The 23,824-nt window shown below is 44.9% G+C and overlaps 1 protein-coding gene across 2 annotated transcripts; it reads left to right on the forward strand.

Annotated features, from left to right (window-relative positions):
• Positions 1-276: 276 nt before the first annotated feature.
• ACTB (actin beta) lies at positions 277-6,352 on the forward strand. 2 transcript variants are annotated; one of them, XM_068244832.1, is made up of 6 exons: positions 277-385; positions 1,381-1,506; positions 4,251-4,490; positions 4,843-5,281; positions 5,364-5,545; positions 5,818-6,352. In XM_068244832.1, exons 2-6 carry the CDS (start codon positions 1,384-1,386, stop codon positions 5,959-5,961), a joined length of 1,128 nt encoding a protein of 375 aa, XP_068100933.1. In that variant the 5' UTR covers positions 277-385; positions 1,381-1,383; the 3' UTR covers positions 5,962-6,352. The 2 variants fall into 2 exon arrangements, with proteins under 2 accessions (XP_068100933.1, XP_068100934.1); XM_068244833.1 differs by lacking the exons at positions 277-385; positions 1,381-1,506; positions 4,251-4,490 and adding an exon at positions 4,568-4,602.
• Positions 6,353-23,824: the final 17,472 nt, after the last annotated feature.

Raw genomic sequence — 23,824 nt, forward strand, 5'->3', positions numbered from 1 at the left:
GAAAGACAATTACATGCACACTCCAGCCGAACTGAAAGGCCGTAACAAAGGTTTCTCGAACCTGCTCCAAAGTAGGGTGCGGCTGTGTTGGTGTAAATGCCGCACCTTATTATCTGATAGCTTCCGCACTGTTACTTAATTCTTCTTTAGGTGAGGCGCTCAGTGACATCACGCAGTCCTAGGGTGTAGATTTTTTTCCCCCCCTCAGTTGATATCCTTCCGCCAACCGCAATCCCGGTAGCCAATCAGAGAGCTGGTTTCTGGAACTTTCCTTATATGGCTTGGCCGACTGGGAGCGCGCAGTATAAAGCCGGCGTCGAGCGTAATCTGCCTCAGTGACCACTTGTATTGCTTTGAGGCTTGGAGAGAACAGACGCATCTCAAGGTAATTACATTTCATACTATATCGGCGTAGGCTATCATCGTGATACATTGTGCGTATGAATCTTTGTAATCCAAGGCCTACTGGCCTAGTGGCTTTCATTACGTTTCCCTACTTTCCGATACATTAAGTATGTAGTGTATTGGTAACACATTGCGAGAGTCTGATTACGCCCTAAAATGCGATGTTGCTGAATCGCAGTATCTTCTCAAAAGATTTGTGGTGGTCGTTTCCTTTGTGGTGTTAGGGGTGGCTTTTTTTTTTCTCCCCATTACACTGAAGACTATGGGTTGGCTTTGCTATATTGGCACATTTGTAATCACATTGTGCAGTTCACGCTTAATAACCGTGTGGTTTAAGGGGGAAGTAACTGATTATTTACTGAATCTGTAAAACTACTGAATGCTGAAACAAAGATATTGGCATCTTAAATGATTGTAATGTGCTGTACTTTGCCCTTGTAGTTCGCCTCATGTCTAGTTAGTAACTGCCAATTGTAGCGCACCATTTCTGCAGTATAGCTAGTTATAATCATTTGACCACTTATGTAACAATATCCACCACTATCTCCTTCCCCATAGCTATTGTATGCTTGCAGCAGTAACACATTTATCTTAAGTGATTTTGTCATTAGTATACTTTTGTGATGCTATCAATTGGCAAAAATTTTATCTTTGCTTTAGGTAATACAGCTAAAAGCATTGTGGAATAGGCAGTGTTAAAATTGCTTAGGAATATCTTGTAAAACTAGGCTCATACATGACTTGTGTATTGTGTGGGTTAATTGCTGTGCTGTATCCCCACCCCTTTGCTATAATCTGGTTCCTTGCCTTATTTGGTAATTCTTCAGACCAGGACTTCCCTTTGTTTTATCACGAACTGGTGCAAACCCATACGCCCTCTACAGGCTGCTTGAGCAATGTACATCATGGTGGATTAACTAACTTTTTTTTTTTTTTTTTTTTTTTTTTTTTTCCCCCCCCCCATAAAAATCCCAGATCATGGATGATGATATTGCTGCCCTGGTTGTTGACAATGGATCTGGAATGTGCAAAGCTGGCTTTGCTGGAGATGATGCCCCTCGTGCTGTGTTTCCATCAATTGTGGGCCGCCCCAGACATCAGGTATGCTTACCCCAACTATCTTGAGGTGTGTAATTTGTGTGCCTTCCAAATACCAATCCAACTCCTTTCATATTTTATAGCAATAGTTTCTGGGCATGCTAGGGATGAGTTTTATAATTGTAGTCTATTTAAAAAGTTTGTCTTGTGAACATCGACTTGAGTCTATGCTGGAGTCAAATAAAACTTCAGTTCAGGAATGGTGAAATGCTGTAGTTCAGGGGTTTTTGTTCTCTATTGGAGGGTTTTTTTTTTTTGTTTTTTTTTTTTTATCAGAGTTAAACATAGTACTGTGGGTTTTTGATGCTTGAAGTGAATATGCTTGCTTAACAAGCTCTGACAAGCCTGCCTGCTGAAAGTCAAGCAAAGTAGAGGCATTGCTTCACCATATGAAGCACCACACCCTCATGCTCACATGACTAAAGGGAAGTGCTCCATGCTGACACTTAGTTTTGGGGACTTTTTTTTTATTTAAAAAGTGGGGGGGGGGCAGGATGTAGTCTTTTATGACTTGCATGCAAATTAGTTGCAATTGCCTGTAGTGGGGATACCTCTCGACCTTTATTTTTTTTTTTGGGGGGGGGGGGGGCAAAACTTGACATAGGTGGTGTGGATTTTTTTTTTTTTTTTTTTGCTAAGTCAGTGTAGTCTGAGGGTTAAGGCCAGTCTTTTGTTTATGTAAATTGTATGCTTTTTAAGAAAAAACAACTTTGCATAAATGCCTGCTGAAGGAAATCTGGTTTCTGTCCTCTGATAGCTGTATAAGGCGTTAGTCACCTAGCTGTTCAGTACTTTGTAGTTAGGATAAACAGTAGCTGTTCATTCTACAGCAATAATTCCATTCTCAATGCAGCTGTAGCTTGAGTAACGGGTGGTCTTAAAGTGTACCAGAACTAAGAGAAATTAAGTTTTATACATGGGGCTTCCTCTAGCCCTATGTGCACTTTGCTACTATGCTGCCGTCAGTTTTCTCCCTCCTCGGTACCGGGTCCTGTAACTTCAGCCAGTCTGCACAAAAGTGCAACCTGGCTGAAGTTATGGGACTCTGTAGCAGACAGGGAGAAGACTGAGGGTGGGTACGATCTGAGCATGGGGCTGGAGGAAGCCCCAGGTATGTTTAAGGGCTGGTTCACACGGGCGTCTGCTGAGCTTTTGCTTGGCATTGCGTTTAAAAGCTAGCTTTTGAAAAGCGTTCAAGGCTAGCAGTTCTAGTCTCTGCTATTGTTTCCTCGCGTTTACTGCCTCTGAAAGCAGCATGTTGCTTTTGAGACTAGACGCAACGCTGGGATCTACTGCCAGGCTTTCATGAAAGCCTGCAAAAGCCAGCTCTAAACGCTCCCATTCACTTGCATGGGATGGCAGTAGATCCCAAAAAACGCTGCGTCAAACGCCCGTCTGAACCAGCCCTTAAAGGGAACCTGAACTGAGCGTGATAATGGATGTCTCCTTTTAAACAATACCAGTTGCTCGGCAGTGCTGCTGATCTCATTGGCTGTAGTAGTGGCTGAATCACACACCTGAAACAAGCATGCAGGTAATCCAGTCTGACTTCAGTCAGAGCACCTGATCTGCATGCTTGTTGAGGGGCTGTGGCTAAAAGTATTGGAGACACGTGATCAGCAGGGTTGTCAGGCAACTGGTATTTTAAAAGGAAACATCCATATCCTTCTCAGTTTAGGTTCCCTTTAAACTTAATTTCTCTCAGCTCTTGTTTCCTTTAACTTAACCATGGTACATAAAATTTGAAGAGGAAAGTGTAACTGCTGTAAAGTGAGATCTGCCCACCACAAGTTGATTGTTGCTGTGGAAAACCAGTAGGAATTTGCTTTGGCACAAGTCAAGCTGATAATGCATAATCAAGTGATATGCAGGTAATTCTGGCTTCCATGCAATCTACAGCTTAGAACCAGGCCAGTCAGATTTTTTTTTTTTTCCTCCTAGTTCAAACTTTGACATGCATGCTAGGATTGCACCTCACTCATAAGCTCTAGTAATGGTAATCGCCAAGATGAAAAGGTTTGAATTTTTGTGCAACTTGGAAATGGACCAGATGTATGTGGTTGGTACATTTTCAAGCTGCATACAAATGGCGATCTGTAACAAAAAAATCTCATTGACAATCCCAACAGAAATTATAGGTATTCCAGTATTTAAATATCCCAGGTTTACACTTCAAATATTCAGTATGGTCAATCCATGCAAAATCTTGAGTTGCTGCATGTTTATACTACTTGACAAAACTTGGATGGATAGGCTTCCCTACACATGCATTTAACTTTAGCACACTTGACAGATTTGCTTCATGCATTTAGCCTTGTGCACCCAGGAACTTGACCAAACCAGCCAATAAAGATCATCTTTGCTGAGAACTGTGTACAGTGGCCCTATGCTCTGACCTTGGCCAGTAATCGGAACAGAAGCACAGGCATTCCTTGCGGCTCTGCAAAGGTGCTGGGCATGTCTTAAAGCTTACTTTGGGGTGATCAGTAGTAGTTGAGGTAACTTTGGTATAAGCCATGGCATTATGAAGAGTTAATTTGAAAATCTCCCCTTGGGCTGTTAACCTACCTGATTTCAGTAGGTTCAAGCTACCACATAAATGGTCACACCTTGAATTCCGCACCCCTTCCCTGCCTCATGTTTAAAATGGTTTAACATACTGATTATGATAGTTGCCATGGTGTTGCTACTCCATGTCAAAAGTGTTTATAATTTCATAACTTTTTTTTTTTTCCCCTTCTCCACAGGGTGTTATGGTTGGAATGGGGCAGAAAGACAGCTATGTTGGAGATGAAGCTCAAAGCAAAAGGGGTATCCTGACCCTGAAATATCCAATTGAACATGGAATTGTCACAAACTGGGATGACATGGAGAAGATCTGGCACCACACCTTCTACAATGAGTTGAGAGTTGCCCCAGAAGAGCACCCAGTACTCCTAACTGAAGCTCCCCTTAATCCTAAAGCAAACAGAGAAAAAATGACACAGGTGACTATCTAGCCTTGATTGATACCTTCAATGATGGGTTAATTTACAATGATTGATGTAACTTTCTATCTATACAGGGTTCTTGTCCAAGTCTTCTTTGGATGTTCTACAGGTTCAATTTGTAATCTTTTTGCTTGTGCCACTAACAGTTTTGCTGTTTGACTTTTTAACTCTTTGTATGACTTGTGAAGAGTTCACTGCCTGCCTTTAATGCTCACATTGGCTTGATGTGATCAAAGTGAGTGAGATTTGTGTACAGATCACATTCACATGTAAACTTTGCCACTTACACCTGCATGGTTTGCAGCCTGTAACAAGTAAACGGTGTTAACTCTTGATATCTTTGTTTCAGATCATGTTTGAGACCTTCAACACACCAGCTATGTATGTTGCTATTCAAGCAGTACTTTCACTGTACGCCTCTGGACGTACCACTGGTATTGTGATGGACTCAGGTGATGGTGTCACTCATACTGTGCCAATCTATGAAGGCTATGCTCTGCCTCATGCTATCCTCCGTCTTGACTTGGCTGGACGTGACCTGACAGACTACCTCATGAAAATTCTAACTGAGAGGGGCTACAGCTTTACCACCACTGCTGAGAGGGAAATCGTCCGTGACATCAAGGAGAAGTTGTGTTATGTAGCTCTGGATTTTGAACAAGAAATGGCTACAGCTGCTTCTTCTTCTTCCTTGGAGAAGAGTTATGAGCTGCCTGATGGGCAGGTTATTACAATTGGCAATGAGAGGTTCAGGTGTCCAGAAGCCCTCTTCCAGCCATCTTTTCTTGGTATGTAATGTAGGTGTTTGGGGGCAAGGGAGGGGTGTGAAGGAGGGAGTATTATCTGCTTAACTGAAGTGTTTTCTTTCAGGTATGGAATCATGTGGTATTCATGAAACTACCTACAACTCCATAATGAAATGTGATGTTGATATCCGTAAGGATTTGTATGCCAACACAGTCCTTTCTGGTGGAACCACAATGTATCCAGGAATTGCTGACAGGATGCAAAAAGAAATAACTGCACTAGCTCCAAGCACCATGAAGATAAAGGTGTGTATTAAAATGTTCATGAACCAGCAGTGTTGCAGGCTGTGGGGGTGGGATCAGATCTATAAATGGGCGCAGTTGATGCCAAATAAGTTGTATGAATGTGCTCCATTGATGGTCAATGCAATGATTTTCAAGTTGATGCCAACTTGGGCAGTGCAAAATTGGTCCCTTTTTTATGCTGCTCAAAACTTGTCTTACATTTTGTGGCATGTTTACTGGAACTTTAGGTCTGCAGTTAACAAGGGTTATAACTCTACTTATTAATTTTGCAGATTATTGCACCACCAGAGCGTAAATACTCTGTCTGGATTGGCGGCTCTATCCTGGCATCCCTTTCAACATTCCAGCAGATGTGGATCAGCAAGCAGGAGTATGATGAGTCTGGTCCTTCAATTGTCCACCGCAAATGCTTTTAAGAACTGGCTCTCATGTTCACGTTTCTGTGCAGATAGCACATCAGCATGGCTTACCCTCTGGTGCTTTGCTCAGGATATAATAACTGGAATGGAGAGTTGAGGAACAAATGCCAACCTACAATGCACCTGAGGGGCAAACTTTATTTTTTCTCCAAGTATATAATGCATTTTGAAGTGCAACCTTCTGATGTTCAGTTGGGAGCTCTTAAAAGTGGCTGTGTTGCTTATTTGTGCAGCTATATACCTGAACATGTCTCCAAATCTCTTTTGACCACTCTTTAACTCTTGGCTCATACACGTTTTGTTCCTAACCCTCAAAGTTTACATTGTCAATGATCTTGATAAGATGCAAGTGGTCACTGAAAACTTTAATAAAGAAGTTGCCATTCCATGTCTGCTTTTGATTGAAATCATGCTGATCACACCACCTACAAGCTACCCCAAAAGGGTGCAAGTAGCCCCATGCCGTCACCAGGGAGACACGTTACACCTACTCTAAATACCAAAAGGCAGCACATGGCTATGTAAATCTGCATGATTGGCAGCAACTTAAAGGCAACACAAATGTTAACTACACCTGTAGTAAGCAATCTAGCAATGCCTGAATCGGGAACATCTGTCTTAAACTTCAGTTTGGCATAATGCAACTACATGGCAGGAGGGACTGGCTGCATGAATCACCCCTGCTGCCACATGATTACTTTATGTGAAACTGAAGCCTTTCTAACATTAACTTGGTTCAGCTCTTGCTAGATCTGGTACTTCTGGTGTAGGTACACATGTGTCTTTAAACTGCTGAATGGCTTTTTTTTTTATTTGAATTGCCAGGTGCTGCCTGGAATTTAGAAAATGTTGTGGGTACTGCCTAATAGGATTGGTCAATTACAACTGCAGTAAATGAGCTAGGAGTCTTGCCACCTGTCCACAAAAGCATTCATACAGCTCAAATGATGCCATCACATGGAAATGGGTGAAAAATTTAACCACTTATGGTTCCAGGGTTTTACCCCCTCAGGGCCTGTTTCCACTACACGTAGATTGGATGTAGGAAAACTGACTCCAATGAATGTCTGTGGGCCTGTTTCCACTATAAGCAACTTTGCTGATGCAGATTTTCCAATAGGCATTAACTGGAGTCAGTTTTTCTGCATCCAAGATGCATGTAGTGGAAACACTTGATTTGATTAAATGGTTAGGAACTTAACCTCACCTGTGCTGTAAAAGGGTTCTCCTCACAAACTAGGATTTCTCTGGGTAATTTCCCCAGTACAGCAGAGTCCCCAGTATCCACCACAAACTCCCTAAATTACCAAGCCCCCAGCAACATCTGTCAGCTTTCCTGTACCTCCCAGCAGCTTTCTGGCTGCCACTACAGATGTGACAATTGAAAGTGCAGGAGAAGTCTGCTTCTCTGAAATCAGAAAGTGGAAACTACAGATTTAATTCAGGATTTGAATCAGCTGTAATATATCTCTGCATCTTAAGGTGCATACACACATCAGACCATAGTCTTTTGAAAATGAAAGCTCACAGACCACAGACCAATCTTACCACCCTTCATGTAGTATGAGAGCCATACTCTGCACAGTCTATTCTATGGAGCTGAACTCCCCCCATCAGAAAAAAAAAATCTTTGCAAGATGCTGCACACACTCAAAAGATCTGTAGCTGCAAAAGATCTGTTCCTAACAAATCCATTCCTGCAAATTGCAATGAAAGTCTATGAGATTGCACACGCTTTAACTGACATTCATCTACAGATCAGATCCACCAGGATGGATTTTCAGATCTGCAGATGAATGTCAGTTAAATCATGTGTATGATCTGCAGATCTCAGACTTTCATTGCAATTTGCAGGAATGGATTTTTGTTAGGAACAGATCTTTTGCAGCTACAGATCTTTTGAGTGTGTGCAGCATCTTGCAAAGATTTTTTTTTTTCTGATGGGGGAGTTCAGCTCCATAGAATAGACTGTGCAGAGTATGGCTCTCATACTACATGAAGGGTGGTAAGATTGGTCTGTGAGCTTTCATTTTCCAAAGACTATAGTCTGTGTATGAGCCTTAAGTTTTGAAGCATTCAGAACCACTTAAAGTGAACATTCGGACTAAAAATCGACTCGGCAGCACTGAAAAGGCTTTGTGTTTAACAGTTTCACAGCATCAGAACGTTTCTCTTATACAAGCCTCATTTTTAGCTGCACAGATGAAAACTGCTTGGGCTTTTTTCCCCTGATGCTGTGCAAAGCATGATGGGATTTCTGATTTTGTTCTTCTGCTGTTTTGGTGCTTTTTTTTTTTTTTTTGACATTTGAAGCCTAGTGCATGCAGCTCGGAGGGGTTATCAGGACACAGGACAGTTGGAACTGTGTCTCCTGCTCCTTGTCACCTCCTTAACTAAAAAGATGGCTGCCCCCATGACAAAGATGGCAGCCCCCATGAATCACAAACATTTGCCTGTTTTAAAACAGGGTGGGTAAGATTATATTACCTATCTCTTATAATTAACATAACTAATGTAACTTGAGGACAGTATGTTTGTCTAGGATGAATTTTCCCTTTAAGGACCACAGGATTTTTAATGATCGGTGCTGCGCAGGCTCTCCAGCCCACAGCACTGATCAGGTAAAAGGCAGGGTGCTTAGACTCCCCCCTTCCCCCACTAGGGGATGTCCTGCGGGGGGGGGGGGGGGGTCTGATCGCCGCCGGCTGCCTGTGATTTGCAGGGGCTCAAAGCCCCCTCCGCAGCAATATTGTGCGCTCCCTCCCCTTACCTCTTTGTCTTCCCCCTATGTGAGGCACAGGACTGATAGGCTTCAGCCTATCAAATGACAACGATCCCTGGCCAATCAGAGGCCGGGGATCGCCGATCTCCGTCACGGCGCTGCTATGTAGCAGCGCCGTATAAACCGCGAGATTTCATCCCCGCGTGTTTACATAACGTGTGCAAGCCGTGATCGGCGGCTTGCACACTGTTCACTGACACCCTCCGTGAACTGGCATGGAAAGTTTCCATGCAGAACAAACTACTATTGGTGTTAGCTGGTCGTTAAGTGGTTATAAAGAGGTAATAGGTCAAACTTTCCAATTTCTTCCCACCACTTGCCCAGGACTTTGTCCAGCTCCTTGCAGTGGACATGTACCTCTGCTCTAAGCTGCTGGCCTGGGGTCCCTGCTGGTCCAGAGGCCATCTAGTGTGCCTGCATGAGTGTTGCTGTCAACTAGGTCTGCAGTAGTTCTGCTACTTTGCAATAAACCAGACAACATGGGCTTGATTGACAGCGGTGCAGTAGAGACTATCTTGCAATCACCCTGTGCACTGGCGGGGACTCTGGGCCAACAGCTGAAAGCAGAGCTGTGGTATGGGACATGTCAGCTGGAGGAAGCCCTGGGTAAGTAGAGTGAGGTTTGACTGAATCCTTTAAGGCCATGTATAGGTGACAAGTCAGGCCTGGAACTCACTAGAATGTGTTTGGGGGGGGTTGTTTACATTTGAGCACTTTCAATCACTAGTGACTTCCCTAAATGCTCTGCTGGTGTAAATGGATGGGACAGATTTCACTTGAGCGATTGCCATGAAGGAAATTGCAGGACATAGAGCGTTTCCTACTAGTGCATTGTAAAGGAGCAGGGGCATTGCTCCCAAAAGCACTAGCAAAACGCTATCACAAATTGCTAGCAATGGTTTTCTAGTGGGTTTCAGGGCCAGATTTATCGAGTGTCTGAGACCAAATCCATGCAGAACTGTCTCTTAGGAAATCTAGTGCAGATTCCTTCTAAAACTAAAATAGGAGCTAGAAAGGTCTTGGACAGTGCCATGTGTGAGGGGAGTTGCTATTGCTGTGGTAACATACCTGCTGTTTGATAGCAGCAGGCTCTGACTGAAGAATTCAGCAGGGGAGGAGCACTTCACAAATGTCTAGTCTGCAGTTCTACATCTGTAGAAGTACTATTAAGCACTTAATCTGCACCAGTTTAGGAATGGATTTGCACTCCAGTTAGTGCAGCTCTAGAAATTAATGCTAAACTGCAGCTATTACCTAGGATTTAATAACCTTATTTTGCAGAACTTCTCCCTGCTGGTTAGAACAGATTAAAGGGACACTACAGCAAAAAACTGTAAAATTTAAAATATGTGCAAACATACAAATGTACTTTTTTTTTAAAGAGTAACATGAGCCATAAATTGCTTTTCTCCCATGTTGCTGTCACTCAAAGTAGGCAGTAATCTGACAGAAGTGACAGGTTATGGACTAGTCCATCTCTTCATAGGGGATTCGCAGCAAGGCTTTTAATCTTTATAAAGATATTCCCTAAAAAGGATTTAAACAATGATGCTGGCCAGCTTCCCTGCTCCCTAGAGTTTTTTTTTTTTGGGCAGTTGGACAGAGCAACTGCCATTCCCAAAGTGCTTTTGAAAATAAATTATCCCTAAGTATCCCCTGTAAAGGGATGGCCTAGTCCAAAACCTGTCATTTCTACTACCTACTGTAAGTGACAGCAACATAAGAGAAAAGTAATTTATGGCTTATTTTACTCTGGGAAAAAATGTACTTTGTATGTTTGCACATTTTAAATTTTATTTTCGTTGTAGTGCCCCTTTAAGAAGAAAAATCTGTTGGTAATGAGTTGATAGATCTCTCCCTCAGTGTGGTAGGGGTTAACACTTTATTAATGGGAATGCTGCTAACAATAACTGCCTATTGGAAGAGTGCAGAGCTGTGCGCAGTATCATGGCAGCTTTTAGTACTTGATGTGAGTCATGTCCAGGAACAATAAGTGGCTAACTTTAATCTTAGACAGGGAATTTGTGTTAATTATTGTAACACTATGAATCTCGGTACCTTGTGCAATACTGCCTTTAAATGTCCAGTTTTTTTATTTTTTTTAAAGGAGCATTGTGGTATGTGCCACTTACAAAGCAAAAGGGGTCCTGGATATGTCAAGCCTTTGTATCAATTCACACCAGGATATGGACCTGATCAATGAGCATAAGACTGTAAATGTGGCTTTTAATGTAACTATTGATCCTAAGGTACACATGAAGTCCAGGTGGTATGGAGCCTGACTTGTTATACACTGAACATGCCTACAGTGGTCTGACTAGAGCAGCTACTGTGTGTGTAGAACAACCAGGTTGGCATGAAACGTAACCTGATGGTCCAGAGCAATGATGCAATTTGCCTTCCATGTGTCACCGTTTTGTACTTTGACACCCTTCTAACTTTTGGTAGTGGTGCTTATGGCCACATCCATTTTCTGGCCCAAAGCTGACCTGAATGTCGAATCCGCATCATGGATTCTAAGGGTACACACGTCCAATCTTGATTAGTCAACATGATCACTTCTATGTAGTTGGAGCTTAACTAATTTTGTTCAAAACCTGTTAACCACTTGAGGACCATGGGCTTAAACCCCCTTAAAGACCAGGACAGTTTTTTTTTTACAAAATGGGTCACTGCAGCTTTATAAGTCCGCGCACAAGTGATTTCCCCCCCCCCCTTTTTTTTCTCCCCACCAACATCTTTATATGTATTTTTTTAATACATTTTTTATTTTTTTAATTCCTCCCTCTGCCAGCCAATCACTGCCATGTCTCCCAGAGGGACAGGCATGTCACACGGCTGTCCCCAGTACATCGCTGCCATAGATCGCAGCGCTGTACGGCTATAAAAGACGGCGGTTTCACCGCCTAACAGTGTCCTAGCGGTGGTCGCTGCTGGGAGACAGATGGCGGTGCTCCGTCATCCATGCGGAGATTCGTGCATCAGCGTGTGTGATCTCATGCAAATCGCCGCCCCAGGACTTAAAGCCAATTGTCGTTAGGCGGTCCTAAGCCTGCCGTCTTGATCACGCCTGTAGACGGTAGTTAATCCTGGTGCTACATTAAGTGATTGGCCTATCAAGATTTGATGTGTATGCACCAGGGAATCTGAACTGATCATAATTATTTAAAATGACATGATGTAGCTGCAAATGAATTATCACATACCTCACCGTCAGTTCCTCTCAGAAGCTCACCATTTTCTTCTTTCAGTGATCCATTCCAGTTCTGACAATATTTTGGGGCCAAATATATTTTTTTGGCTGTTTACCTTAATTCTGCCTGTCACTGCCGCTCCCTGCCTGCGTCCCTTCCCTCCAATCAGCTTACGGAGGTGGGGAGGGAAGGTACACAGGCAGGGAGCTGCGATATAGAGGCAGGGGAGTGGCGGTGACAGGCAGCATTAAGGTAAACAGCCAGCTAGCAACAAGCTGCATGTCGCTAGCATGGCGGGGTTTTTTTATGAGGGACAGCAGAGCGCTTGGGGGGACACAGTGCAGACACAGAGGCTGGTGATAGTATGCAGAACTAGCCTCTGTGTCCTAATAGCATTCTTCAAACCCACCTCGGGTTCTCTTTAAAGTGAACCGAGCACCTTTTTTATCATTCAGGACATTTCTATAGCACATGAAAAATGCATGCCGACAATCTGTTTCGTTATTAAAATAAACTTTCATTTTACCTTGTATTTTACATTCAAAGTAGATTAATTACCCTGTTTCAGCAGGGCTGCCCGGCCGCAGAGCTTTTAGGTTCCTAATTGTTTTATTGGGCTAATTACCAAGAGGTAAACAATGCTATTGGACAACAAAGGGGTTTAGTAATTAGGACTGTTTCTTCAAAGACCTAGTTTGTGTCAATGTGTCAAGATAGCATCCCTGAGGAATGTGAGAATGGGAGGGGGGAACATGGCAGCTTCTATGCTAGGAGAGATTCCATTGAAAGAGAATGTGCTCAGTTCCCTTTAAAGAGAACCTGAACTGAAAATAAAATGTCAAAATAACCATACACAGGTCATACGTACTTCCTGTGTAGTATACTCCTCAATCTCTTTCTCCTCTACTGCGTCCTGTTTGTCCACTGATCAATGGAATTCTCCGTCCTCCATAATGAAAATGGCCAATACCACATAATGTCTTCCTGCTCAGCACACTGTTAAGCTGTAATATCACCCACTTGAGCCATAGGAAAACATGGACATTACCTTGCACATTCAGTTGTAACTCACAGCAACTGGTATATTTCAGTTCTGAACTGGAAGGGATCGCTGTAAGAAGAAAATGGTGAGCTTCTGAGAGGAACTGACAGTGAGGTTAGTATGTAATATCCATTTGCAGCTATGTCGTGTTTATTTTAAATACTCGCTTCAGGTTCCCTTTGAAGATACTAAAGTATAAACTGGCAGTGTGAAATGCTTTGTTTTCAGTGCTAATAAAAAAATCAAAAGTGCCACTCTAAAAGACCCCATTCAGATGGGTGGCTGAACTGCGCGTTTGCCGAGCAGTTCAGCTCCCGTCTGCCGCCCGCCAGTGCAATTTGGGTGCAATTTAAATGAAGCCGAATTGCAGTGGTTGTAACACCACATGTGTCAAGGGTTGACACACAGCAGCATTACAGGGCGGTGGAGGAGAGCGTCATGTCGAGTTTGGGGGTGTGGGGGCTTGTACAGCACCAGTACCTGCCACTAACAGGCACCCAGCTGGTGCAGGAGAGCAGCTGACAGGTGATGACTTAACTACTTGCCAGCTGCACGTGTGAGAGGGCCCTTAAAGAGACTCTGAAGCGAGAATAAATCTCGCTTCAGAGCTCAAAGTTAGCAGGGGCACGTGTGCCCCTGCTAAACCGCCGCTATCGCGCCGCACAAAGGGGGTCCCTTCACCCCCAAACGCACCCCAGCACGACTTGGGTCGTGCATTTGGTCGCTCCTGGAGGCAGGGCTAACGGCTGCAGCCCTGCCTCCAGTCGCGTCTGTCAGCGGCGCATCGCCGCCTCTCCCCCGCCCCTCTCAGTGAAGGAAGACTGAGAGGGGCGGGGGAGAGGCGGAGATACGCGCTGACAGACGCGCGTGGGGCAGGGCTGCGGCGGTTAGCCCTGCCCCAACCAGGAAGCGCTCCCCCGCATTACGGAGGGGGATTTGGGGGTGAAGGGACCCCCGTTAAGCCGCGCTATAGCGGCGTTTTAGCAGGGGCACACATGCCCCTGCTAACTCTGAGGTCTGAAGCGAGATTTATTCTCGCTTCAGTCTCTCTTTAAGGTGGCCATGCATCAGGCGGCTTGGTGTCCGACCATCCAATTCGATTATTATAATCGAATTGGATGAAAATTGGTGCCGCCAAGAGTATGCTCAAGCGACCGACAAAGCGAACAATTTCAGGACGGAAATTGGTTGCATGGTCGATCATGCAAGATGTCGGGCCAGAGTTGGTCGGGTGCGAAGCGGGACAGCGGCCAATTTTGGAACAAGCGACGAAACCCCTGTCGCTGCCGTGTAGAAATGTGCCCCCCGTGTGTGCATTTATACAATACCTGTCCGGTGTCAGCCTCCACACGGTTTTCATCCATCTCGCCAGGTTCCGCATACACGCTAGTGGTGCATAGCGTCTGACATCAGATGCTATGCGGCGCTAGCATGTACGTGTGTATGCGGCTGTTACCCGGCATGGACGGTCACAGCGTAAAGGGTTCTACAGGACAGGTAATGTATAAATGCACACACCGGGGGGAGGGGGGCACATTTATATATTGGGGCCAGTGGCGGTGCGGACCCGGAGGGCTCAGCCGACTCCCGGAAGATTTTATGCTGAAATCGGACGGGAATCAGCCTGTGGTATATGGGCAGCTTCGACAATAGACACATTTATCTCTAATCATTCGATTAGAGATGCATTTGTCTCTTCGTTGCATCTGCCTATAATTGTCAGGTCTATGGGCACCTTTAGTCATTTACTGCTGATAAGCCTTTAATTATCATTCATCCTTTCCTACAAGAGTTCTCTTCCTCATTTGGGGTGTCACTTACCTCCCAGTATACTACTACTATTCCACAAGTTAATATGGGTCGGTGTTAAAGAAATCCAGAGATGATTGATGCTGCAGACTTGATACATGCGCAGAAGACCCAGACTGGCGCAACTGAACCAGTTACTGGGGCTGATTGCAGCTGAACGGCAGACCGCAGGAGAACGGTGAGGGACTCAGATGTGCTTATGCGGCTGGAGTCAGCCCCAGGTAAGTATCAAATCTGCAGCATCAATTGTCTCTGGTACACTCGGGGCCAGTTCTGTCATGAAGCAAGGTGAAACATTTGCATCAGGCGCAGAGATTTCAGAGGCAGCAATTTTGTACTGTGTGTACCTTCCTGAGGAGGAATGGAGTGGCTGGGGGTGAGCATTTTTTTGTCACCGACTCAACCAGCCTGTGTGATTGTGCTGAGCTGCAGCATGTCATGTGAGAACATTAAATGAAGCAGAGTAAATTGTTGGGCGCTGTGCGATCATTTCATATCGGGGGTGGGGCCGCATCCTCACAAGTTTGTCTCAGGCAGCAAAAAGTCTAGAACCGGCCCTGGGTACACTTTAACCACTTGCCGACCGCCCCCAGCCGATGGGCGGGAGCAAAGGCTGGGCCTAAACGACCGCAATACGCCCATAGGCGGCGGCAGGCGTGGTTATGCGGCGATCGCGTCATTTGTGACGCGATCAGCCGCCGGCGACTGGCTCCGCCCCCTCGCGCTGTAACCCGCCGGCCGTTCGGAAACGCCTGCGGGTTACTAGCTGCCCGATCGCCGCCATGGATGTGTATAATAGGCTTTGTAATGTATACAAAGCCTATTATACATGCTGCCTCCTGCCCTGGTGGTCCCAGTGTCCGATGGACCACCAGGGCAGGCTGCAGCCACCCTATGTCGCACCCAAGCACACTGATTCCCCCCCCCTGCCCCCTGATCGCCCACAGCACCCCTCAGACCCCCCCCCCTGCCCACCCCCCAGACCACTGTTAGCACCCAATCACCCCCCTAATCACCCATCAATCACTCCCTGTCACTTTCTGTCAATGCTATTTTTTTTAACCCTAAACTGCCCCCTGCTCCCTCCTGATCACACCCCCACCCCTCAGATTCTCCCCAGACCCCCCCCCCCCCCTGTGTACTGTATGCCTCTATCCCCCCTGTAATAACCCACTGATCACCTGTCAATCACCCATCAATCACCCCCTGTCACTGCCACCCATCAATCAGCCCCTAACCTGCCCCTTGCGGGCAATCTGATCACCCACCCACACCAATAGATCGCCCGCAGATCCGACATCAGATCACCTCCCAAGTGCAGTGTTTACATCTGTTCTCTACTCTAAACACCCACTAATTACCCATCAATCGCCCATCAATTACCCCCTATCACCACCTGTCACTGTTACCCATCAGATTAGACCCTAATCTGCCCCTTGCGGGCACCCAATCACCCGCCCACACGCTCAGATTGCCCTCAGACCCCCCCTTATCAATTCGCCAGTGCATTATTTACATCCGTTCTTACCTGTAATAACCCACTGATCACCTGTCAATCACACCCTGTCACTGCCACCCATCAATCACCCCCTGTCACTGCCACCCATCAATCAGCCCCTAACCTGCCCCTTGCGGGCAATCTGATCACCCACCAACACCAATAGATCGCCCGCAGATCCGACATCAGATCACCTCCCAAGTGCAGTGTTTACATCTGTTCTCTACCCTAAACACCCACTAATTACCCATCAATCACCACCTGTCACTGTTACCCATCAGATTAGACCCTAATCTGCCCCTAGCGGGCACCCAATCACCCGCCCACACGCTCAGATTGCCCTCAGACCCCCCCTTATCAATTCGTTAGTGCATTATTTACATCTGTTCTTCCCTGTAATAACCCACTGATCACCTATCAATCACCCATCAATTGCCCCCTGTCACTGCCACCCATCAATCACCCCCTGTCACTGCCACCCATCAATCACCCCCTGTCACTGCCACCCATCAATTACCCCCTGTCACTGCTACCCATCAATTACCCCCTGTCACTGCCACCCATCAATCACCCCCTGTCACTGCCACCCATCAATCAGCCCCTAACCTGCCGCTTGCGGGCAATGTGATCACCCACCCACACCAATAGATCGCCCGCAGATCCGACATCAGATCACCTACCAAGTGCAGTGTTTACATCTGTTCTCTCCTCTAAACACCCACTAATTACCCATCAATCACCCCCTATCACCACCTGTCACTGTTACCCATCAGAATAGACCCTAATCTGCCCCTTGCGGGCACCCAATCACCCACCCCACACGCTCAGATTGCCCTCAGACCCCCCCTTATCAATTCGCCAGTGCATTATTTACGTCTGTTCTTCCCTGTAATAACCCACTGATCACCTATCAATCACCCATCAATTGCCCCCTGTCACTGCCACCCATCAATCACCCCCTGTCACTGCCACCCATCAATCAGCCCCTAACCTGCCCCTTGCGGGCAATCTGATCACCCACCCACACCATCAGATTGCCCCAGACCTACCCTCGGATCACCTCCAAAGTGCATTGTTTACATCTGTTCTGCCATCTAATCACCCACTGATCACCCATCAATCACTCCCTGTCACTGATACCCATTAGATTAGACCCCTATCTGCCCCTAGGGCACCCAATCACCTGCCCACACCCTCAGAACGCCCTCAGACCCCAGCCCTGATCACCTCGCCAGTGCATTGCTTGCATCTATTTCCCCCCTCTAATCACACCTTGAGACACCCATCAATCACCTACTGTCACCACCTGTCACCCCCTAGCACACCTACCCATCAGATCAGGCCCTAATTTGCCCCGTGTGGGCTCTTGATCACTCGGCCAAACCCTCAGACCCCCTTTCGATCAACTCCCCAGTGCATTGATTGCATCTATTTTTCCCTCTAACCACCCCCTGAGACACCCATCAATCACCTCCTGTCACCCCCCTAGCACTCCTATCCATCAGATCAGGCCCAATACAACCTGTCATCTAAGAGGCCACCCTGCTTATGACCGGTTCCACAAAATTTGCCCCCTCATAGACCACCTGTCATTAAAATTTGCAGATGCTTATACCCCTGAACAGTCATTTTGAAAAATTTGGTTTCCAGACTACTCACGGTTTTGGGCCCGTAAAATGCCAGGGCAGTATAGGAACCCCACAAGTGACCCCATTTTAGAAAAAAGACACCCCAAGGTATTCTGTTAGGTGTACGATGAGTTCATAGAAGATTTTATTTTTTGTCACAAGTTAGCGGAAATTGATTTGTATTGGGTTTTTTTTCACAAAGTGTCATTTTCCGCTAACTTGTGACCAAAAAAAAATCTTCTATGAACTCACCATACTCCTAACAGAATACCTTGGGGTGTCTTCTTTCTAAAATGGGGTCACTTGTAGGGTTCCTATACTGCCCTAGCATTTTAGGGGCCCTAAACCGTGAGGAGTAGTCTAGAATCCAAATGCCTCAAAATGACCTGTGAATAGGACGTTAGGCCCCTTAGCGCACCTAGGTTGCAAAAAAGTGTCACACATGTGGTATTGCCGTACTCAGAAGACTTCTTCTCCTGAGTACGGCGGTACCACATGTGTGGCACTTTTTTGCACCCTAAGTGCGCTAAGGGGCCCAAAGTCCAATGAGTACCTTTAGGATTTCACAGGTCATTTTGTGACATTTGGTTTCAAGACTATTCCTCACGGTTTAGGGCCCCTAAAATGCCAGGGCAGGATAGGAACCCCACAAATTACCCCATTTTAGAAAGAAGACACCCAAAGGTATTCCATTAGGAGTATGGTGAGTTCATAGAAGATTTTATTTTTTGTCACAAGTTAGCGGAAAATGACACTTTGTGAAAAAACACAATTAAAATCAATTTCCGCTAACTGTTGACAAAAAATAAAATCTATGAAAAGTGAATTTTCCCATTTTCCAGCATCTCTGACTTTTCTGAGCACCTGACATGTTTCATGAGGGGCTAGAATTCCAGGATAGTATAAATACCCCCCAAATGACCCCATCTTGGAAAGAAGACATCCCAAAGTATTCACTGAGAGGCATAGTGAGTTCATAGAAGATATTATTTTTTGTCACAAGTAAGCGGAAAATGACACTTTGTGACAAAAAAAAAAGTTTCCATTTCTTCTAACTTGCGACAAAAAAAAAATGAAATCTACCACGGACTCACCATGCCCCTCTCTGAATACTTTGAAGTGTCTTCTTTCCAAAATGGGGTCATTTGTGGGGTGTGTTTACTGTCCTGACATTTTGGGGGGTGCTAAATTGTAAGCACCCCTGTAAAGCCTAAATGTGCTCATTGGACTTTGGGCCCCTCAGCGCAGTTAGGCTGCAAAAAAGTGCCACACATGTGGTATTGCCGTACTCAGGAGAAGTAGTATAATGTGTTTTGGGGTGTATTTTTACACATACCTATGCTGGGTGGGAGAAATATCTCTGTAAATGACAATTGTTTGATTTTTTTTTTACACACAATTGTCCATTTACAGAGATATTTCTCCCACTCAGCATGGGTATGTGTAAAAATACACCCCAAAACACATTATACTACTTCTTCTGAGTATGGCGATACCACATGTGTTGCACTTCTTTGCACCCTAACTGCGCTAAGGGGCCCAAAGTCCAATGAGTACCTTTAGGATTTCACAGGTCATTTTTGTTTCAAGACTACTCCTCACGGTATAGGGCCCCTAATTTTAATTGTTTTTTTTCACAAAGTGTCATTTTCCGCTAACTTGTGACAAAAAATAAAATCTTCTATGAACTCACCATACTCCTAACGGAATACCTTTGGGTGTATTCTTTCTAAAATGGGGTCATTTGTGGGGTTCCTATACTGCCCTGGCATTTTAGGGGCCCTAAAACGTGAGGAGTAGTCTTTAAACCAAATGTCGCAAAATGACCTGTGAAATCCTAAAGGTACTCATTGGACTTTGGGCCCCTTAGCGCAGTTAGGGTGCAAAAAAGTGCCACATGTGGTATTGCCGTACTCAGGAGAGGTAGTATACTGTGTTTTGGGGTGTATTTCTACACATACCCATGCTGAGTGGGAGAAATATCTCTGTAAATATAGAATTGTGTGTAAAAAAAATAAAAAATTGTCATTTACGGAGATATTTCTCCCACCCAGCATGGGTATGTGTAAAAATAAACCCCAAAACACATACTACTTCTCCTGAGTACGGCAATACCACATGTGTGGCACTTTTTTGCAGCCTAACTGCGCTAAGGGGCCCAAAGTCCAATGAGCATCTTTAGGCTTTACAGGGGTGCTTACAATTAGGCACCCCCCAAAATGCCAGGACAGTTAACACACCCCACAAATGACCCCATTTTGGAAAGTAGACACTTCAAGGTATTCAGAGAGGAGCATAGTGAGTCCGTGGCAGATTAGAAGAAATGGAACCTTTTTTTTTTGTCACAAAGTGTCATTTTCCGCTAACTTGTGACAAAAAATAAAATCTTCTATGAACTCACCATGCCTCTCAGTGAATACTTTGGGATGTCTTCTTTCCAAAATGGGGTCATTTGGGGGGTATTTATACTATCCTGGAATTTTAGCACCTCATGAAACATGACAGGTGGTTAGAAAAGGCAGAGATGCTTCAAAATGGGAAAATTCAATTTTGGCACCATCGTTTGTAAACACTATAACTTTTACCCAATCCAATAAATATACACTTTTTTTTACCAAAGACATGTAGCAGAATAACTTTCGCGCTCAAATGTATAGGAAATTTTACTTTATTTGAAAAATGTCAGCACAGAAAGTTAAAAAAGTCATTTCTTTGACAAAATTCATGTATTTTTTGATGAATACAATAAAAACTAAAACTCGCAGCAGCAATCAAATAGCACCAAAAGAAAGCTTTATTAGTGACAAGAAAAGGAGGTAAAATTCATTTAGGTGGTAGGTTGTATGACCGAGCAATAAACCGTGAAAGCTGCAGTGGTCTGAATGGGAAAAAAAGTGCCTGGTCCTTAAGGGGCGAAAGGACTGTGGTCCTCAAGTGGTTAAAGTTTAGAGGTCTTTAGACTTCCTAACAAACACAATTTTGAAGGGAGTGACCAACTTGCTTGTGGAAGAAGCTACTAAAGACCTGAGTGAGGATGGGCTAGCCTCACCTGCTCAATACTGTTGATGCTGGTTATGCAACCGAACTTAGTGAGTCATTTTGTATTTACTCCCATTCATTGCTTGAAAATGCTACCTCAAAGGGGGCTCCTGTTGCTTTTCTTTGTGTTCTTTTCCTTCGGGAAAGTCCTTGGAACCCTGCCAGATGCTTACTGAAAACTCATTACAAGGTATGGTCCAATTTAGGGGGGAAAAAATCCAGATGGCAGTCAGATAAAATTATTGGATTAACACCACTGGGAATTATCTAGTACTGTATTTTTTTGGGGAAAAAAGTCACTGCGTCTTATAGTCCAAATGCAAGGAGAGTTCCTGACTGGTTAACTCCTGCCAATACGAACCTCCAACCCGCCGCAATGTCGTGGACTTTGTGGATGTACTGTGCCCATGCAGAGGAGGACACGGACACACGGAAGACAGAGGAGAACACGGAGACACATGCGGTACAAAGGGGGCGTAATCCACAAGATGCCCCTTCACCATGGATGCCCCAGGTTTAGTATATATTTTTCCCCTGATTTTTGTCCTTAAAACCTAGATGCGTCTTATGGTCAGGAGTGTCTTATAGTCCGAAAAATACGGCAATTATAGCCGTGGATGACTTTCAATGCAAGGAAACCGCCTAAGCTCCCCTTTAAAAGCAAATACTGTATAGAATTGGCTTTAACTTCTTCCTGTGGTAATACATCCCAAATTTTAATCGCTTACTGTAAAGAACCCTTTTTCTAAGTACCGTATTTTTCGGACCATAAGACGCACCTATGTTTAGAGAACGAAAACCAGGGAAAAAAATACTAAACATGATGCCTCCATGGTACAGGGGAGTCTTGTGGATCTTCTCCCCTCTCCAATTCTTATGTCCTCCTTGTACAGTGGCTTGCAAAAGTATTCGGGCCCCTTGAAGTTTTCCACATTTTGTCACATTACTGCCACAAACATGAATCAATTTTATTGAAATTCCACGTGAAAGACCAATACAAAGTGGTGTACACGTGAGAAGTGGAACGAAAATCATACATGATTCCAAACATTTTTTACAAATCAATAACTGCACATTGGGGTGTGCGTAATTATTCAGCCCCCTGAGTCAATACTTTGTAGAGCCACCTTTTGCTGCAATTACAGCTGCCAGTCTTTTAGGGTATGTCTCTACCAGCTTTGCACATCTAGAGACTGAAATCCTTGCCCTTCTTCTTTGCAAAACCGCTCCAGCTCAGTCAGATTAGATGGACAGCGTTTGTGAACAGCAGTTTTCAGATCTTGCCACAGATTCTCAATTGGATTTAGATCTGGACTTTGACTGGGCCATTCTAACACATGGATATGTTTTGTTTTAAACTATTCCATTGTTGCCCTGGCTTTATGTTTAGGGTAATTGTCCTGCTGGAAGGTGAACCTCTGCCCCAGTCTCAAGTCTTTTGCAGACTCCCAGAGGGTTTCTTCCAAGATTGCCCTGTATTTGGCTCCATCCATCTTCCCATCAACGCTGACCAATTTCCCTGTCCCTGCTGAAGAGAAGCACCCCCAGAGCATGATGCTGCCACCACCATATTTGACAGTGGGGATGGTGTGATGAGTGTGATGTGCAGTGTTAGTTTTCCACCACACATAGCATTTTGGCCAAAAAGTTCCATTTTGGTCTGATCTGACCAGAGCACCTTCTTCCACATGTTTGCTGTGTCCCCCACATGGCTTGTGGCAAACTGCAAATGGGACTTCTTAAGCTTTTCTGTTAACAATGGCTTTCTTCTTGCCACTCTTCCATAAAGGCCAACTTTGTGCAGTGCACGACTAATCAAATCAAATCAGAATCAATTTTATTTCGGCAAGTAAGTTTGCACCTACAAGGAATTTGTCTTGGCAGTTGCTTAACAAACACAAACAAAAACAATGCAAGGACAGACAGTGTGTATATTACAAGTCAAGGACATTATGCAAGTATAGTGGCAGTAAGCAATGTGCGAATTGTTCATTTACAGTTCTGTGCTGATTACTTTCAAGTCCTAGCAGCTCTAGTGGGGTTCTGCATTTAGTATGGCTACCGCTTGAGGAAAAAAGCTGTTCCTGTGTCTAGAGGTTTTGGTAGCGATTGACCGGAATCTTACTCCTGAAGGCAAGAGCTGGAAGATGGAGTGAGCTGGGTAAGAGGGGTCAGAGGCAATTTTGGTTGCTCTCTTTCTGCACCTGCTAGCGTAAAGATCCTGCAGGGAAGATAAGCTACAGCCAATTATCCTTTCCGCTGTTCAGATGATGCGCTGCAGCCTCACCTTTTCTAATGTTGAGCAGGAGCCGAACCATACAGGGATGATTGTAGTCAGTCAACTTCGCTACGCTGGTACTACGCGTAGTTTTACGCAGTCACGCTTCGCGAGTAACGCATTCGTAGTCCACTACGCAATACGCATGTTAACTACGCATAGTGGGCATAAGCTACGTGTAGCGGTACTTCGCTACGCGTAAATTCGTAAGCGCAGTTCTGAAACTTCACCTACGAACTACGATGCGTAAATTCGCACTGACGTAGTTTCTGCTCATCCCTGGAACCATACAGTCATAGATGATGTTATGGTGGATTCGATGATTGCAGTGTAGAACTGCACCATAAAATTTTGAGGTAGGCCAAACTTTTTCAGCTGCCGTAGATGGTACATCCTCTGTTGCGCTTTCTTGACAGTAGTGGCAGTGTTGTCCCATTTTAGGTTGTGTGAGATTGTGGACCCAAGAAAATTGAATGACTCTACCTGGGTTATTGTGGATCCTTTTATGGTTAAGGGGAGGTGCTGGGGGGGAGATCTCCTAATGTCTATTATCATCTCCATGGTTTTGAGAGCATTTAGTTCCAAGTTGT

The sequence above is a fragment of the Hyperolius riggenbachi genome, chromosome 7 (assembly GCF_040937935.1).
Source record: "Hyperolius riggenbachi isolate aHypRig1 chromosome 7, aHypRig1.pri, whole genome shotgun sequence".
Taxonomy (NCBI): domain Eukaryota; kingdom Metazoa; phylum Chordata; class Amphibia; order Anura; family Hyperoliidae; genus Hyperolius; species Hyperolius riggenbachi.